The 18,667-nt window shown below is 47.4% G+C and overlaps 1 protein-coding gene across 2 annotated transcripts in view; it reads right to left on the bottom strand.

Moving 5' to 3' along the window:
* Positions 1-18,667, bottom strand: part of ZNF532 (zinc finger protein 532) — a 110,864-nt gene that overhangs the window by 34,861 nt on the left and 57,336 nt on the right. For both annotated transcript variants that reach the window (XM_069569090.1, XM_069569091.1), the window contains exons 5-7: positions 12,616-12,797; positions 8,401-8,577; positions 2,114-2,276 (exon numbers count right to left, since the gene is read on the bottom strand). In XM_069569090.1, coding sequence (XP_069425191.1) covers positions 2,114-2,276; positions 8,401-8,577; positions 12,616-12,797 — 522 coding nt within the window. The remainder of the gene's footprint in view (positions 1-2,113; positions 2,277-8,400; positions 8,578-12,615; positions 12,798-18,667) is intronic.

The raw sequence follows: 18,667 nt of genomic DNA, 5'->3' as shown, positions 1-18,667 counted from the left end.
TAAGTATTCTAAAGAAGCTTTATTTCGCTCATAGAAACACCAAAATCGTGGCAGAGAGTTCTGCTGCGACCACACAGCCATGGAACGTGTGCAACCATGAGAATTTCTGACTTGCTCGCTTTCACGTTTTAAGTAAAAAATAAGATTATTTATTAAAGACGAATGTCCTTTTTTAAATAAAGGAAATACAACTTAATTCTCCTGGAAATTATGATTCCTTAGCTCCTGTACCAATAAACAACCTGAATGCCTGTAACTTTAAAGGCAGACGCTGGCATGGAGCACAGGGGTCCCACAGAGTGAATAAATCCATCGTGGCAGAACAAAGAAATGAGACAAATTGGATTAAACGGGGCCAATGGAAATCTACCTCTAAATAACTATGTCTGTAGAAAAACACTGTTTCTGGTCTCCTTTCTCTTAATTCCTTCCACATGAAAACCTGACCAGCACAGACATCAGACAATGTAAATAAATTCACAAGCTTAGATACACAAATGTAAAAACAGGGCGCCCCTAAATCTTTGTTCTGACCCATCCCTGAACACACAGAGGCAGGACAGTGCTTTAGAATGCACAGAATGTCCCACTGCTTCTGTGCCATGGAGTCTCGTAAAGGCTGAAACGACTGAAAACCATTCTTTGCTCCTGGTGGGCACAGGTTTAATCCCGCTTCTTCAGTCTTTTATTTTACGGAGCCCTGTATTCCTCCGGGTTCTCTATTAACACAGGAAGACCCTAACCACGCACTTGCAGACGGAGCGATGAGTTCCAGAAGGCAGATAAAAGCCTCTTAAGAAGCACCTTTTCTTTCTCTTCTTTGCACCCCACCCACCCCTCCTATCAAACATTTAAAATATTTGAGTCTAATTCCCAAGTCCCTATATTTTTATTTAAGCAGTCTGCAGTTTCTTCTGATCATTCGTTAAATATTTATTGTCAAGGTGATTTTGTAATTTTAGGAAAAACCTTTAAAACCTCTTAAGAGGATTTTACTGTACTTAAAGTGACAATGACGAAACCCTTCTCCCACGCATTTTTATCCTCCCTAGTAACACCACGCCGTCACTGCCTGGGCCTGGCTTCTGGCGAGTGGCCTCTCGGAGGCTTTGAGTCCATTTTAATAGGCAGTTATGCTCCATGAGCTCATATACATTCAACACAGGAACTTTCAAGGATTAACAGTACCTTCATTTAACTAACCTGAGGTCAGAATAATTTAGAGATCTGATTTGCTCTTTCAACTGACCTTTTCTGTGTAATACATTTAAGAGAAAAACTAAGAGGCTGGGTTCATGGTAATACTGCGTCTGTTGTTTCTCTTTTTAAAAAGGACGTCACTTTAATCTCTGAGAGCTGATGGATATTATCTCCTAATGACACAGGAATAAAATTGCTTAACCTTCTCCCAGTGGACAGCTAAGAGGCTGGCACTAAGCTCTGTCCTTAGTGAGCTTAAAAGCCTATAGAGAGATTCAGGTGCCCCTTTGGGGAGAGAGTGGGTCATCCAAACTGGACACTTATTCACTTCACCCACTGAGCACCCATCAGGCACCAAATACTGAGCCATATCCTGGACAATGTCAGTTCACACGGAAACTTGATTTAAAAAAAAAAGACCATGCGATTCAGGGGCGTTAACTATAATGCGAACAGAACTGCTTAACACATCAATATTTATATGAATTAACATAGCTCATCAGAGTCCCTGTCTATTTCTAAATCCTACCTAACACCAAGTTCTCAAAAAAGTAAACTTCACAGCCATCATCTTCATAGAAGAGGGAAAACAAAAAAGCCTAAAACTGTATTATTCTTGTACAGTCAGGGCATGCATTTGTTACTTGGCTTTGATTTTTTGTGATGTGCAGGCCAGGACTCGGGAATAAAAAGCATCTCTCAGTCAAGAGCCCTCGATGGCAGGACGCTGTAGACTGCTCCCTAGCAACGAGCAGTGTCCATCCCACTGTGAACTGCTCCCTAGCAACGAGCAGCATCCATCCCTTCCCTCAACAGCACCGCTCGCGCTTCCCCGTAATCTACGGCTCAGCCCTGACTTACGGCCGACGTCTGCATCTACAGCTCCCTCAAAGGACAGAGGAGAGGCCCGCACCTTGATGTGGTCCATCATGAGCTGCTTCTGTGCATATAAAAGGGAACAGTCTGGACACTTGAAGACAGACACCTTCTGGTTTTCGATGTGTTGGTCAAAGTGGCGATACAGCAGGGTCTGCAGGGTGAATACGGTGTCGCACATGGAGCACTTATATATGATTCTGAAACAGAAGAAAGAGGTGCAGGGAGATGTCAGTCAGCCCTCATCTCTCAGGCCAAAGGCACCGCCACTTCACATCCAAGAATTCAGGAGGCGAATGCACACAAACACGGTGAAGAGAACAAAGCAGTTTAGCTTTGAGACAAATCTTCCAGAGCAACTGGCATCGCCCAGCGCGGCTCCACCTTAACATCTCAGGTACAGAGACACTCAGGCACATCTTCACCTGTGAGCTACTTTAACAAGAGCAAGAACGTCCTTTTGCTTTGTGTTGAAACAGTTTTGAAGATAAGAAGAGGAGATGGTGGTGCCCTACCCTGAAAGGGGAACTGGCTGATGAACTGAGCAGGCCCAACATCTCGGGATGCCTGAACACGCTGTTACCCGTTGTGGGTTTTCTTCATAGTTAGTAGCAATTTTACATTTGAATCTCACTATTTCTTTGCCTTTCCTTAACACTGAAAGCCCTGCACCAGGAAACAATCATACATGAAAATACAGACCCATAAAAGAAAATCCACAAATCACGCGTTGCTTCAATACTTGAATACCTACTGTCTCTACATGGTTTAAAGTCATCACTGTCCACTACAGACCATTTCCCTACCTAGTATGTGACTGCTAAGCAGCCTCCTTATGTGAATTCAGCGGCTCTGAACCTTCTGGACAGTCCCTTCACCCATCGACACTTTCCGTTGGCTCCTGAGCGGGGCGCGGGGTGGGGTGCGGGGTTGTCTGGGAGAATGCAAGGACCCAGACTCCTCACTCCCAGCCTTCACCTCTGGGGTTCACTGGGACACTCAGGGGGTCCCCATTTTCCAACACAGCCGTCCTGGCCCTGAGAGGAGGGCCTGGGGACGCCGGTGTCTCCTCTGAAGAGCCAGGAGCACCTGCACAGAGAACTCCAAAGAGCAGCAAGGGAAACGGCAGAGAGAGCCTGGCCCGAGTCGGGAGTGAGACGAGAAAGAACACCTGAGGCCTCCTCACCATTTCTGCAGGAAAGCGGAAAGGAGGGGCGCCCTCCCTGGGAACCACCTCTCTGTCCTCACAGGGCCTTCTGAGAGAGCGCGCTTCTCACGGCCTGTGGACCACACTCTCTGTCTCTCTGCCTAAAACTCCAGACGCTTCCCCTCTTTCTCCATGTGAGTTTTATAAACGTAACAGGCGTGAGCAGCGTATGATTTTAGAAGATCCTGACATGTCAGCTACCCTGGCATAGAACACAAGCACCCCTGCCTGGGAGAAGGGGGTATTTTTTTTAATATCAGACGTGGTTTACAGGACTTCATTGTTCGGCTCAAAGGTGGTACATTAACGTCTACCGGAGATGCACACTTCCCCACTGTCTGAAACAGCTGACACCTGGAAAGAACCCGAACATCCAGTGTAAGTAGACAAACAAGCAATAAGGTATGAATTTTCAAAAACTGCGATGCAGACGTAATACCAATGACATGGAAAGATCTTCACGCAAATTTTAAAGAAAACAGGGAAGACGACAGGATGGAGGACGGGCTCACATTTTGAAAAAGCAGCGCAGAAAAGAAACAGCATGTAACTGTCACCAAAACCCCTATTTATTTACTTACTTAACCTATTCCTGTAACTGTTTTGCCTGCTTATACTTCCTGAGCTTTCTTAAATTAGCACCTGGCAATAAAAAAAAAAAAAAAGTCTCAAGAAAAGAACTAGGATTGCATTCTTAGAAAAGAACTAAGATTGACTAGCTAGGTTAAAAAACCTTTCTCAGGACTCTTCCTACAGGTTCAGAAATAACTGCTTCATGAGAAACAGCATGGCTTGCTTTTATCTGTGCTACAGCCCTTCCCCGTTTTGTTTTGCTGTTGCCTTCTACTGAACTGCAAAGAAAGTAAAAAACAGGACATAACCTATTCACTCGGACATAATCTATTCTTCTGGGGAACAGGTTGCTGGAATGTGCCTCACAAACCAACAAATATCCAGGCGAAACAGTGGCCTCACAGTGCAGGCATCTGGGTGCCGCCAAGCAGACCAGAGGATAGAGGCAAGCATCCCCAGAGGGACAAGCGTGCAGGGAGCAAACCGGAAGGAGTGGGAAGATTCCCGCCAGAGGACACACCCTGAGTCCAGCTATGAGCGCGCGGGACGGAGCGGGAAGGAGGGCCATCTTCAGGACACAGGCCGGGGCTTTCCCTGGCTGTCCAGGGATTCAGACTCCATGCTTCCAATGCAGGGGGCTCAGGTTCAATCCCTGGTAGGGAAACTAAGGCCCCACAAGCCACACTGCGTGGCCAAAAAGTAGGAAAAAAAAAGAACACGAGGCTTAAATCCCCTGCAGGATGTGAGCAGGAAGACTGAGCATTGCTCCAGACGGAAGCGCACAGGACGACTGGACGCACAGAGCGCTCCCAGACGGGACTCGGCACCAGGAAGAGAGGAAGGGGAACAAAAGGTAATACCTCACAGCTGGAGAAGTTGTCAAGGGATCTACCAACTGGATGGTAAAATGTAAACCGATGCTGGGAGACTGCTGCTGCTGCTAAGTCGCTTCAGTCATGTCCGACTCTGTGCGACCCCATAGATGGCAGCCCACCAGGCTCCCCCATCCCTGGGACTCTCCAGGCAAGAACACTGGAGTGGGTTGCCATTTCCTTCTCCAACGCATGAAAGTGAAAAGTGAAAGTGAAGTCGCTCAGCTGTGTCTGACTCCTAGCGACCCCATGGACTGCAGCCCACCAGGCTCCTCTGTCCCTGGGAGTTTCCAGGCAAGATCACTGGAGTGGGGTGCCACTGCCTTCGTGCTGGGAGATTAGCTGGTGGTAATAATGCACATGAGTGTCCTTCTTGGGAGGAGAGGCAGAACACACCCAAACATTTCCGCCCTGAGGCCCCATTATTCCTAAGTGGGAGGAAGAGAGAGAGAGATACAGAGAAAAGATGAAAGGATGAACCTCGTGTTGGGAATGCTAACAGCTGGGGGACGTGGGTGAAGGGGACACACAAGTTCTCCACAGTGCTCTTCCAACTTTTCTGTTGGAGATGATCACAAAATTAAAAAAACAGGTGCTAATATCAGAAAAGCCCAAATAAGGGTGCCACGACCCCCACAGACACAGAGCTGGACCGTGGACACAGAGGACCGGCCAAGGACAACGCAGGCAGGCGCCCCGGGGAGACCTGCAGGTGGGGAGCAGCAAGGGCACTCAAGACGGGTGACCAGTCCGCACAGAGGCAGCGTCTCCACGGGCACAGCCCCGGGGCGCGCGACTGGCAGGGGAGGGGCTCTGAAAGCTGAACCGGCAAGTGTGACGTGACCCCAAACGTGAGCCTGAGTGGACAGTGGGAGAACTGGGCTAAACAGCGCAGGGGGGCAAGGGGCTGAAAAGGAACTGCAGGGGAGCGGAGAGGAAAGTAGCAGGCGGGAAAGAAAGTCTAAACCCCACCCTCAGGTAAGGACAGAGCGCAACACCTGAATGAAAAAAAGGGCCTGGATGATAACGGATTCTACGCTCACAACCGCGGCCCACTGCCTCCACGGCCACGAGGGCTCAAAGCACGACGCGTGCCCACGCCTGTCCTGGGAGGTCTGCACCACGGCCCCCTCACAGATGGCTCAGAGACCGGAGGGTCTGCGTGCTGCCTCGGAAATCCCAGGTCGGCTCTTCAAATTTGTCTTCGTCTGAGTCAAAGCCCTCCACCATGCCGTGATGACAGTGTGCGTGGTTTAGGTCCTGGCAACCTGTTTCCAAGCTCTGTCTCTTGCCCAGTTCTTCACTCTGAAGTCCTCGTTTCTCGACTTGCATGCAGTTAGAAGCAGCAAAGAGAAGGACAGTGAGGCCCCCAAAACTGCTGGTTATTCAGCCGTCAAGGAAGATGTTAAAAAAAAGTCACTGAATGTATCACCGTAAAATTTTAGCAGCAGATTCAGAACGATCTCAATATTACCCAGGAAAGATGAAAGGGTGTTCAAAGTACCCTTTGACAAGGCGGAGAAAAGTGCCTGACCACACACAGGAAAACAGGAAACGAAGCCCTGGGATGGTTCCTGCACATAATGGGCACTGCATAAATGTCTGAAATAAAAATCCTACGTCACGCCTTTCAAGCTGAGATGCAGGTCTTCACGGGTTCCTTCTCAGACTTGCATATATTCTCTAAAGAAAACGAGGGGTGGGGATTTTTATATTGATCTTTAAAAATTAACATAAGCTATTTGCATAATGTTGGATCATCCGCATAAAACCACCTGTTAACCAAATACCACTGTGAGGTCTCACACGTGAGGTTCTACTCAACGTGGGGCTAACTTCACAGTGGCTCAGCGGTAAAGGACCCACCTGCTAAGGCAGGAGACCCAGGTCCGATCCCTGGGTTGGGAAGATCCCCTTGAGGAGGAAATGGCAACCCGCTCCAGTATTCTTGCCTGGGGAATCCCATGGACAGAGGCGCCTGGCGGGCTACCGTCCATGGGGTCACACAGAGTCGGACACGACTTCGTGACTAAACAATGACAAACTGAACAGAATAGGGATCTAATGTTGAAAGAAAGCTTCCTGGTCAAACGTGGGTGAACCAGCTTCCGGCACGGCACAGGGAGGCAGGCTTGACGGGAGTCTGCGTAGGGAAAGGGGTGCCCTCGGCCCTGGAGGGCGGGCGACGGACCACAGGCCCCAAGAGCCGCAGGGCCGCCGGGGTGTGGGCCTGACTCACCGCCCGAGTCACTGCTGCGAACTGAGCCCACTGGTCTGCGAGTTTGGCCGTTTTTCACTTGTAAATTTGTTCTATAGTTTAAAACTCAGTTGTTAGTGCCTATATTTGGGCATGTACTTGTTAAAGGCTATAGTAGTGGGAAACAGCCTTTTTTCTAAGAAAATATTGGAATAACTTTTTCCCTGTCAAAGACTGAATTTATGGAGTAGGGGTGGAGGGAGAATATGCTAGTGACCAAAACCCACGACTGCGGCCTCATGACCCAAGGAAGGCTGTTTAACCAAAACTCACTAATGTCTGTCTTAGCCAAGGCCTCAAGTTGTATGTGGATCCCCTAATTTCTAATGTGCTTCATTGTGAAGCCCTACAAAGGTCACAGCTGAAGGTCCCACTAGAATAAAACTCCATTTCTCACAGCTTTTTAGCTAACAGTGTCATTTCCATCACACTCCCCCCAAACTAAACGCTACGTGAAAAACCAACCATATACAGTACGGCACGTACGCATGTCTCCCCCGATGCTTCCTGACTACAGGTTCAGGAAAAAACGCAGCAATGGGTCAGAGGCAGCAGCTCTCGCCATACATAATTACTGAGTTACGCACGGCCACGAGCCACTCAGGAAGGCACTGCCGTCATCCTGGCCATCGGACCCGGGGCCGGGTGAGCAAGGAAGCGGAGGAGCAGAGGCTGTGGGCCCCCCACGCGCCAAGCAGAGGGGCCCCGTGCGGGCATTCTAAACGCGTCACTCTGCTTCACCTCCAGCAAAACCTGGGACGGGCGTGTGACCCTCACTTTGCCAGGGTCGGGGTGGGGCCAAGGCCGCTGGTGGGTGGCGGCAGGATTCTGACCCCAGGGGCCCCGCTCTCTCCTCTCTGCCAGGCTGCCGCCACGGCAGGCCACCAGCCATAACTAATCCACTACGGGATTTAAGACTCCACGAGGAAAACCCTGATAGAAGCAAGATGGAAATTAAGGCAAAAAATGAAATTTACTTTTACTAATCCAAGACTTATACTGGCTATGAAGTTAAGTTCAGGAACCAGGGTCTTCAGTCGACTTCATCTTCTAAATGGTACTGTGAAAAGTGTATCAGATGAAAAAAGAAACTATGCAAATTGAAAAGGTGACAGTTCTTTTTTCAGTCTTCCGAGAACCTAGGAAAAATCATCTTAAAAGAACAAAATCAGTCAATGTTCACATGTTTAGCAAAAACTGATGGCAAGAGCATAAACAGTCAGTGACATTTCTGGACAAAGACCTCACCCTGGACATACTGAAAGCTTTAGGAAGTTATAAGCTGTCCTTCACGCGTGTCACAGTTTCACAGCGGCGAAATCCTTCTCGTCTTGAAACTTGACCCCACCGAACTACCACCTCCTCTAAACTCCTGTGGAAGGAGTGGAGAAAAGCTGAAAGGCAGCGTGACTTACTTCGGTTCTCCTATCTTGATGCCGGGATGCTGTGTGTAGGCGTGCGAGTGTGTACTTGGGGCAGACTTAAACGCCATTGGACAGATAGGACACTTGTAGAAGACTTCACAGTGAGAACCTTGGATGTGAGACTTCAGCGCGGCCACATCCGAGTATACAACATTGCAATGCACACATCTGTCAGAAAACAAACACACGGGCGTTAGCACGAGGCCGCCAGACCTGTGTCACTTAACTGCGCAAAACTGGCTCACGTGAACATCTTGAAAACAGCCCTTCTAGGTTTTTTTTAAACATGTGGGGTTTCTTCCATTTAGAACAGATCAATTTATCTTCAGATAGTTGAGAAGAAGATTAGGAAAAAGAAAAATGAAACTCCAAGGGACTATTTTTTTGAGCATCTTTTATAAAGTGTCTAGGCACGAACATCCAGACTTCAGACTGCGGTGGGACCGATGGAGCGTGAGGCCATGGCAAGGCCAGGAGCATGGCAAGACCCTACAGCTTCCGGCTTTGAGAAGATGACCACGGGCTAGATTCTGAGGGTCTCACCCATCCCCAAGACCCGCTGGAAGAATTCTTTGCTACCTGATACTACATGCCAGTGACAGAGGGACCCAGAGGGATAGATGAGTGCCAGCTCACAGCCGCCGGCAGCGTCCTGTCCAGCCCAAGGTGGCGAACGTACCCGGGGCTACTGCAGAGAAGGCCAAGCAGCTAGTGCTTCGGTCTCCTGGAAATTCCACTTAAGCACAAGACATCTGTTTAAGAAATGACATGAATGATAAACTGCTAAAGGACAAGCCTCCCCCGATAAATGGCCTCTCTAGCTCACCTTTTCTTGAATTAATAATAATTTGATGGTTAGCCCACTCCTCACTCAAATCTAGTCCTACAGAAACAAACCACAAGAAGTACGGAGACACTTCCCCCAGCCTCATCTTTCTCGTGGAGGGACTCCCAGTACCACTGAGAGTTCACCCATTTATCGCTTAGGCGTCCTTGTCGGCTCACCCCTGAAGATTATTCGAGGGTGGTCTCTCTGTTGACCCACAAGGACAGACCTTTCAACACCTGGCAGCCGTGTCCTGGGTGTGAACGTGAGAGGCTGACCTGGAGGGGAGCTGCAGACGGGGCTGAACCTAAGGTGCTTCTGTCTTAGAAGCTCCCTCCCAACTCAGGGAGCGGCTGCCAAAGTCACACCGAGCGGCACACTCTGAATTACGCGTGTTCTATCAAGTGGGCCGTGTTAAGTAAGCTTTGTGAGCGTTTTATAAAAATGGTAATCAATGCCTTAGCATTTCAAGTGACTGAAGGCATCCTGTTCAGCAATATATATAATAAATATATATATAATATATTTATATATATATATATATATATATATATATATAAAATGCAGTAAATAACTATAGGAGAATAAAGAAACCTCCTATGTCTGATCCACCTGAACTACACCCTGAAACGATCTTGAATTAATATGAACTTGGGTTGCCTGGAACAGGTTGCGATCCCCTCTGGGTCAGTCTCTCACTTATTAAATGAGAAGAACTGGACTAAAGTTAGTCCTTCCTGACCCTAGAAGCTGGTAACTCCTATCAAAGAAGATCATCTGAAACAAAAATAGTTGCTATTAAAGAGAAGCATACGGTACATCATGGATCATAAACAAAACATTTTTCCCGGCAAGAGTACAAAGGTGAAAGGTGAAGGGGAAAACACCCAGGAAGGGATAATTCTCTGAAGTCTCCCGGAGCGAGAGGAAGATTTAACCCCCAAGAAATCAACAAGAGGTTAGAGAATTGACAGCTGACTAAGGAAGTGGCTGAGGCTTGGTCCAAACAGCTTCATGGAAGCAAGGGAAAGCCTGCCTTAATATGAGGAGAAAGTAAAAAACCTAAAAGAACTTAGGAGACAGTTGTGAAATATCTGCCTGCAAGTGGAAAAAAAGATTCATAGGCAACAGGGACCAATGAGGAATGTAAACAAAGTTAAAAAATAGAAGGAGAATTGGAAGGGTTCCTACAGCATTCTAATGCTACTAAAAATCTAGCCTACTAATAAGTATTTAACATAGCTGAAGCCCTTTGTCTTCTGGATACCAATCAAGTTTCTCTTCATTTTTTAAATTAAAAACATAATAAACTGCTTTCGGGATACAATCCTGTAATCCCCTCTTCCAGATGCAGGTTCAGTGGATCGAGAAGAGGGAAAATTCAGAGAAATACTACACTTGACTTTTACCAAATCGACCAGAAGCTAGAGGTGACCCCTGTAACATCTGGGAGACGGCAATACGATCAGGAGGAGAGCACTCGGAAGACACAGACTCAGGCTGGGAGCTGCACTGGAGACTTTCCTCTGGCTAAAAATAATTTAAAAAAAAAAAAATGGGGAAACTAAAAAGCCAAAAAGAAGAAGAAACCATACAAGGTCAAGGGGCTGCTAAATCCCGGCCAAATAGCAGATGGAGCTGTTACTTGAAACAACAGGAAAACAACTAAGGTCAGATTGTGTTCTTTTACCTAAAGAGGTGTAAACAGGAACGAAATTTCAGAGCACGCACACATAGGGTTTTTATAGCTCCGTAACCCTCACGTGCAAGGAAAAAAAAAAACCATACTAAACAGAAATTGTAGTAAAAATTCAAAGTGCCAAATTTAGGCAACGCCGTGAACGAGGTGGGAAGAAAAGAAAAGTACGGGCTGGGCTTTTCCAACTGTGTTAATTACTGTGAGCCTGCCAGCAGAGCTTTGTTTTAATTTAGGAAAGACACCAGGAATAGCTAGAATTATAGGCGTCTTACTTCTTTTATTCATTCCAATTTAAGTTTACTTTCATTATATTGGAAAAATCAACTCTAAACGTCTGAGGAAGTTGGCATCCACCGAAGGAACTGTACTCGTACAGAGCGCGGAGCTGCCTTCTATATCAAACAGACTCCAGTGATAAGAGTTTCCAAATACGGATGAGAACCAAAGCGTCACTGTGTGTGAATTCTGTGGTATCAATGTGGAACGTCCCTCTTAAGCACTGAGCATGCTTCTGGATCCCCCTCTCTTACTCTGGAACACACCTCTGGAGACGGAGGTAAGTGAACATCACGCCAATTTAGACAGGGCACCGAGGCGCAGAGAACACAAGCATTACCACACAGTGAGCAGCAGAACGGGCACAAAAAAGCTCTGGTTTTTAACTCTCCAAACCAAAGGCGATCTATCAGGTGGTTCTCAGTGCACCGCACACCTGCGCATCACAGGTTTGGAGGCATGAGATAAAAATGCGGAATCAGTCAAGAAATGGACAGAACCACCAAGAAACTAGCGACACCATAAGCTAAACTGAAATAAAACTGCTAAGTCAATACCAACGGGCCTTCGTTTTGATGAAACATCAGAACTGAATTGACAGTCTAACATTAACGATACCCGGTAACCACAGTCTCAAAATAAGCCCACAATACAGTAACACCTCTATTAACAAAGACCCTGTGTAGCAATGACATGTTTTCTTGGTGGACCTCCATTTAAGCAAAATATAGAAGGTACAGGAATATATTTTAGAAGGTCACAAAGCGGAGGGTCAAGCTCAAACGCATCATCACACATTATTAGGCTGATGTTTGGATTTGTCAGATGTTGTAAAAGACATCTGAAAATTTTAGGGGGCAGTGAGAGGATCACAGTGAAGATGAGCAGAGACGCGGGAGAAGCCCGGGCCCCAGGAACAGAGAAGGAGGAAGAAAGGAAGGTGATCTGGGTGGAGGGCTCCTCCACAGTGAGCGACGGTAGGAAAGGACGTGTTGATACGACCCAGCCTTCAACACAAGAGAAAAGTGAGGGACCTTCTCACCCTTTTGTTTTGATGAGAGAAGTACTCAGAGGAGCAGAAATGCACTGTATTCTTACAGGGGTTAAAATGTAGGCAGCATGACAAGGACAGTCTGCTAGAAGGGGGGCAGAAAGTACAAAGGCTCCTAACACTCGATCAAAGCCAAGCTTTGCCACATGCCCGCTTATGCCTGGCAGGAGGGGCCCCTTTTACCCTGGGCTTGGCGTGGACCAGCGTCAACCCCAGACACCCCCCTACAAATGAGCGAGGTTCCCAGAGGATCTGTCGATCAGGTTTCACTTGTAAGAAAATGAAAATGCTGAGCACAGACCCCTCAGAACCCTGCACAAGCTCCACACGCCCGGAAATGAAGGCCGTACTGACCGGAAGCCCACTCTCCGCGTGTAGTGCAGGCAGTTCTTGGTGACGTGGGTCTGGAAGTGCACGGACCGGCAGATGGCGCCGCACTCGGGGCAGGTGTAGGGAGATTTGTGCTGATGGATCCGCTGGTGGGAGGCGTAACTGCACTGGTTGGGGAGCAGCATCTGGCAGACAGTGCAAGTCTTCTAAACAAACCAGAGGGGGAGACACGATTGGTCCTGCGAAGCACTTTCTAACACGCAGAGAAGCTTGGTTAGACCTCAAAGTCAGTATACATCAGTCATCGCAAACACTGCAATAATTACTTCTAAGCCCAAAGAAAAGGCAAACTTAAAAAACTTAAAAGGTCAAGATAAAATACCTGACCCCGCAAAAACACAAGCAGTATGTTCATAAAGTCAGGCTCATCCCCAAAGTGTGATGTGAAGAGAAGGTTAGCTTCCGGTAGAGCTCCAATTTTGTTACTTTTACCCTTTTTTTTTAAAGTGCGTAGAAGAGGCACTCTGATAAAGTAAGTTAGCAAATCTAACGAGTAATTAAAGTACAAGTTTACGGACATCTATCTTGACAGTAGTCAGAGTTCCCAGAACTCAGTGACTTTCTTCAAAATAATAAAAACTAATTGGTGGCTAACTCGGTTTTCTTTTTTGGCCACTTCAGTTATCAGTATTTGAGATGTCAAATACAGGAATACAAAAGAATGGCCACCCCAATCGGTTCTTCTTTTTTGCACATGATCTGGTCTTTAAATGGACGAACTGGCCATTATACGATTTACGATTAAAACCAACAAATTACGTTCAGATACATAAATTCAGATATTAAGTCGAAACTTCCAGAGCTTAAAATCTAATCACATACAAACTAAAGCGGAGACCGAAATCCTATTTGGGAAGGCCTCTACACCATTAACACGGAAAAACGGAAACACGTCCCATGTTTTTCATCCCTTTAGATGTAAGCGCTACACAGGGCAGAGTTTTAAAACACAAAAAAATTTACAATAAATATAAATGGGGGACTTGACATCATTCCAAAGTTAAAAGGTGTTTCCATACTATTTGGACATTCATGCAACAAGTATCTACTATCTTCTAAAATGTATAATTTTTATTGAAGTCAGTTAAAGAAAAGCCTCAAAATATACTGCAGTTAAAAGTGAACCAATCTTTTATACTGACAACAGAATTAAGACATTTTCAAAACAGACTTTTTATTCTTTTAGCTTCTGAATCAAGCAAATTAAAGTTTCAGCTTCTAAGGAAAATCAGAAACTCACTTGAAAATTCTTTCTTGGTTCTCTCCTGAAAGGACTAAAGTACAAATTTGATCCCATAAAATGTTTATTGCAGTCACAAAATAAGAACATTACAGGCAGCTTTGATGAGGTTAAGCATCACTTTAAAATAGCATTCCTTTTCTAATAATACATATTCCAAAGATTAAAACAAGCCACAGCCAATGAAAACCAATCCACAGATGCAGTAAGTATCAAATCCTGGTGACCTCTACTTTATCACAGGTAATCAACTGTTTCTTTGAACTAAAGGATTCTGTTCACTTAACCACATGGTTATTCATCCCAGGCAGTGAACTGTAACGTCTGCATTTTGACAGGCATCTCAGAATGTCTTGCACTTACTAGGAATAAAACCAGTGCTTTCTACGCTCAAGTCAAAGTGTTTTACTTTTGCCCTATGCATTGAGCCCATTCCACTGTGAGCCAAGTGGTGAACTGGATCCTTTAAACAGATGGACTTAGATACATCATCTCATTTGATTCTCATAAAAATCTATGACGTTGATGGCACGATCTCCACTTCATAGGTGAGGAAAGGAGGTGTGGCGGAGTTAAGAAACTTGCCAGGGGCCCACAGCTCTCAGGTGGAGGAACCAGGATTTGAATCGCGCTCTGACCCATTCCAAGGCTGACAGCGGGGCAGGGGGACAGCTGTGGTTACGATTACAGGCAACACCCCCAGCCCACTCCACGGCGTGTCTTCCATCCATGGTGATGCGGTTTTATTATAGGGAAAGACAGCAACAAAAATAAGAGAAAACCTAAAAAGGAGACAGAGCTGTGTTCCCTTAAAGCCGAACGAATTTTAACTATCTCCCATCAAGATGTCACCAGATACCCTTCATGGTACGCATAAAATTCACAACGAGTTACTTAAACATGCTTCCCTATCAGATGCCTGTATGCTGTCATAATATGTGTTAGTTATGGACGCATTGGTGGATGAAAGGGCTTTTGTACTAGTAAGGCGAACTAAAATAAGTATCAACGTTATTCAAGAAGAGGCTTTACGAATTAAAGTGCTCTTTATGACAGAAATCTCTGACTGCAGAAACCAGGGAAAATGTTTTAGAGTGGCGAGGTCCCCTACACAGCCACATTTCGATAGCGACCTGTCTCATACGTCGGTCCCTGGGAGGGAGGAAGTGTTCCCTTCACACTGCACTGTGGCCCCGGGGGCTCCACGAGAGCAGGTGGTGGTCTCTGCCCCTGCCAACCACTGATCAGCTACAGGAACCTGCCCTCGGCCCTTTCCACTGACTGAGGCTCCTCACCAACTCCAGGCAGACAAGCAAGACCGGGAGCGGTGGACCGCACGCCCGCATCACAACGCTTCCCCATTCTGCGATCACCGCAGTGGAGGAATCCAGCTGCCGGGGAGCCCTTGTCCAGAGAGTGCACGCAGCCACACACTCTCCGAGCGGACTCCCACACTTCTCTGCTTACCGGCTCCCATTCCACCCACTCCGTGTGCAGAACCAACCAGCCGTCTGGGCTGCAGACCTCTCCTGGACACGTGGGCGAGAGCCACAGTTTTCAACTCGCATGACAGCGTCTGCCCAACCGCTCCCCTCCGATTTTTAAAAAATTAATTAATTTATTTAGGTTTGGCTATGCTGGGTCTTTGCTGCTTGCTGTGTGGGCATTGCTCTCGCTGCAGGGTGCGGGCATCTCCCTGCGGTGGCCCCTCTTGTTGCTGCTCCCGAGCTCCAAGCTCAGGCTCAACTGACGCAGTGCGCTGGCCCAGCTGCTCCACGGCAGGTGGGAACCTCCCAGATCGGGCATCAAACCCCTGTCTCCTGCACTGGCGGGTGGATTCTTGCCCACTGAGTTGCCAGGGAAGCTCCTCCCTCCAGTTTCATCCACCGCCCTTGTTTTAGATAACAGGTCCCCTCTGCCTCCTGAAACGGTGGTGCTGGATCTCAGCACAGAGGAAGCGGAGCCAACGCCACTTGCTTCTCTGGGCTGCTGGAGACTCTTGGCAATGCCACTCTCTCTGGACTGGGCGATGCGTGCGGGCATCGGGCCAGGCCAGGATCTCTTTGTGGTCTCTGACGATCTGACTGTCCTTGTTTTGTTGTTTTAAACCAAAGGAAACAAAAGCGTCTCTCAAAACTCTCTCTTCTGTACAAGTTGAGAACACTTACTAGGGGATAAAGCAGGTTAACGTGACAATGTCGGCCTCTGGGACAGAAAACAGCTAAAACAATGCACTTACACAGTTTCAGGCGTCTTCTGACAGTTTTACTGATGTCGTCTGAAACACCAAAAATACTTTCGATGCTCAGGTCATAGGCGACTAATTTTCAGCCTGGGGCAGATTCGTTTGCTCAGAGAACTGCTACCTTTAGAAAGTGAAATGCTACTTTTCAGTAGTCAGGTAACAGGAGAAAGCGGAAATTAAACGCCGAAAGGTAGTCGCAGTCATATGTGACGACTACCCACACTGCACCCTCTGTGCCCAATCCTGGCACAGAAATCAATGGCTGGTGGGGGGGCGGGGGACACACAGAGGCCCTGGTGAGGATGCAGACAGCCTTAGGGCTTGGCATCCTCTTTGCATCATGAGGAATTATTTGAGCAGATTATTAAAAAACATTTAAAGTAAAATCTGTAAGTAAAAGTATACTGAGCACAAAGCCAGCAAAACTATTTGAGGAAAATCATTCTCTGCGTTTCGATTCATATTTTAGGGGGAAAAAGGTAGCCTGGGAAACGTACACAGGGAAGATGAGGAAGGCTCAGGAAACATGAGTAAACATAGTAGCTACTTATGCATCCACTTCAAAGAAACCAAAACCTTGAGACAGCGTGAGACCCAGGTCAAAACAGTGTCACCTTAATAGCCCAGACGCTGACCACACGGCTTCTGCCTCATTAAGAGCAGTTTCGCAGTCTTCCATCTACAATATATTACCAAACAATAATGATAATAAGTAACACCAGTCTGTTTTCCGGCTCTCCCTCTCACCCAATCTCACGATGGGAGAACAGACAAAGCATTTCATTTCCGACCCCACTGAGATGGAAGGAGCACGGAGCATCACAGTAGAAACAACAGCATACGCCATTGTGTACAACGCTAGCTGCTGGGGGTGCTTTTGTCCTCAAATCATTCTGCATTAAAAAGGCCTAATAAGAGCTGACAGTGAAATGAGCCAATTTTCAGAGAGCAGTGTGGTCAACTTATATAATCTACTCGGATGACAATCACTCAAGAAGACAGATAAATTAACAGTTGATGACCTTAAAATATAAACTGGGTCAGGACTAGCCTGACCAAAATTAAAACTAAACATTTAGGAGAGCAAGACCCAAAACCAAGCTAATAATGATACTCTGGATGGGTGAGGGGACTGAGCGGGGCTCCATGGTATCCTGAAGAAGCCACTTGAGCAGATACGGTTCCAAATGAACTGGTCGGGGCTGCTGGAGATCATTTAACACACCTGGTACATTGTGCTCACGACGCCCATAACCTCCCTGAACCTAAACTGAATCAGCAAGCCCGACAAATGAGGACTACTGCAGGTAAGTCGCCTTAATCTGCATCCTTGAAGCTACCATGCATAGGTGGCAGGTAACATCTGATTTTCCCTGTGTCCAGTCGAGTCTAACTCTTTGCAACCCCATGGAGCACAGCCCACCAGCCTCTTCCGTCCATGGGATTTCCCAGGCAGGAGTACTGGAGTGGGTTGCCATTTCTTCCTCCAGGGGATCTTCCCGACCCAGGCGTTGAACCATCAGCTCCTGCGGCTCCTGCACTGGCAGGCAGATACTTTTTACTACTGAACCGCTTGGGAAGCCCCAGTGTGGATATGAAAGTGTTAGTCGCTCAGTCACATCCAACTCTCTGAGACGCCGTGGACTGTAGCTCGCCAGGCTCCTCTGTCCATGGGATTCTCCAGGCAAGAGTACTGGAGTGGGTTGCCATTCCCTTCTCCAGGGGATCTTCCAGACCCAGGGACTGAACCAGGGTCTCCTGCACTGCAGATTCTTTACCACTGAGCCACCAGGGGGGCCCTCAGTGTGGATATAAACCCCAGAGTTTATCCTCGTAAGACTCCTACGGTGCCTGCGACTGTAAAGTTCTGTGCTTGTGTGTCAGCATGACAAACTAGAAGGAGCAACTAGCAATAAAGAAGTCCTGCCTTGAGTCCTGAGCTGGCCACTAATTGGGCATACGTTTCCTCAACTGTAAAACGAAGGGAAAGGACACAACACCTCTGACTCTGCGGCTGATGCAGAGTCTGCAGGAAGAAAACCAATCTCACCAATTCAGAGGCCATAATATGTACTTCCGATCCATACTGGGCTAAATTTAATTGTGGTTTTTACCAAGAGGAGAAGCAATGACATTTTAGGACACTTAATTTTCAACGACTGAAACTACAGTTGTGGCCTCTTAACTACCTCACAGAGCAGAGGGAAGCTTCTCCAGCCCCTCTCTCACTCCTTTTCTCTTGCTGCCCTGAGGCAGGTTCCATCCCTGGGTCGGGAAGATCCCCTGAGTAGGAAATGGCAACCCACTCCAGTACTCTTGCCTGGAGAATTCCATGGACAGAGGAGCCTGGTGGGCTGCAGTCCATGGGGTCGCAGAGTTGGACACAACGGAGCGAGCAGGCACACACCCGGGGCAGATTCACCAGTGTTAAAAGTGCCCGGTGCCCCCTTCCTGTTGCACCACATGGTTCAGGGTGACTGGGAAGGGGATAGTCCACCCAGAATCTCCATCTCACACCCCGGCCTGGGGGC

The sequence above is a fragment of the Ovis canadensis genome, chromosome 23 (genome assembly GCF_042477335.2).
Source record: "Ovis canadensis isolate MfBH-ARS-UI-01 breed Bighorn chromosome 23, ARS-UI_OviCan_v2, whole genome shotgun sequence".
In the NCBI taxonomy this organism is placed as follows: Eukaryota; Metazoa; Chordata; class Mammalia; order Artiodactyla; family Bovidae; genus Ovis; species Ovis canadensis.
The sequence above is the reverse complement of the archived record's forward strand: the minus strand, read 5'-3'. Positions and strand labels throughout refer to the sequence as shown.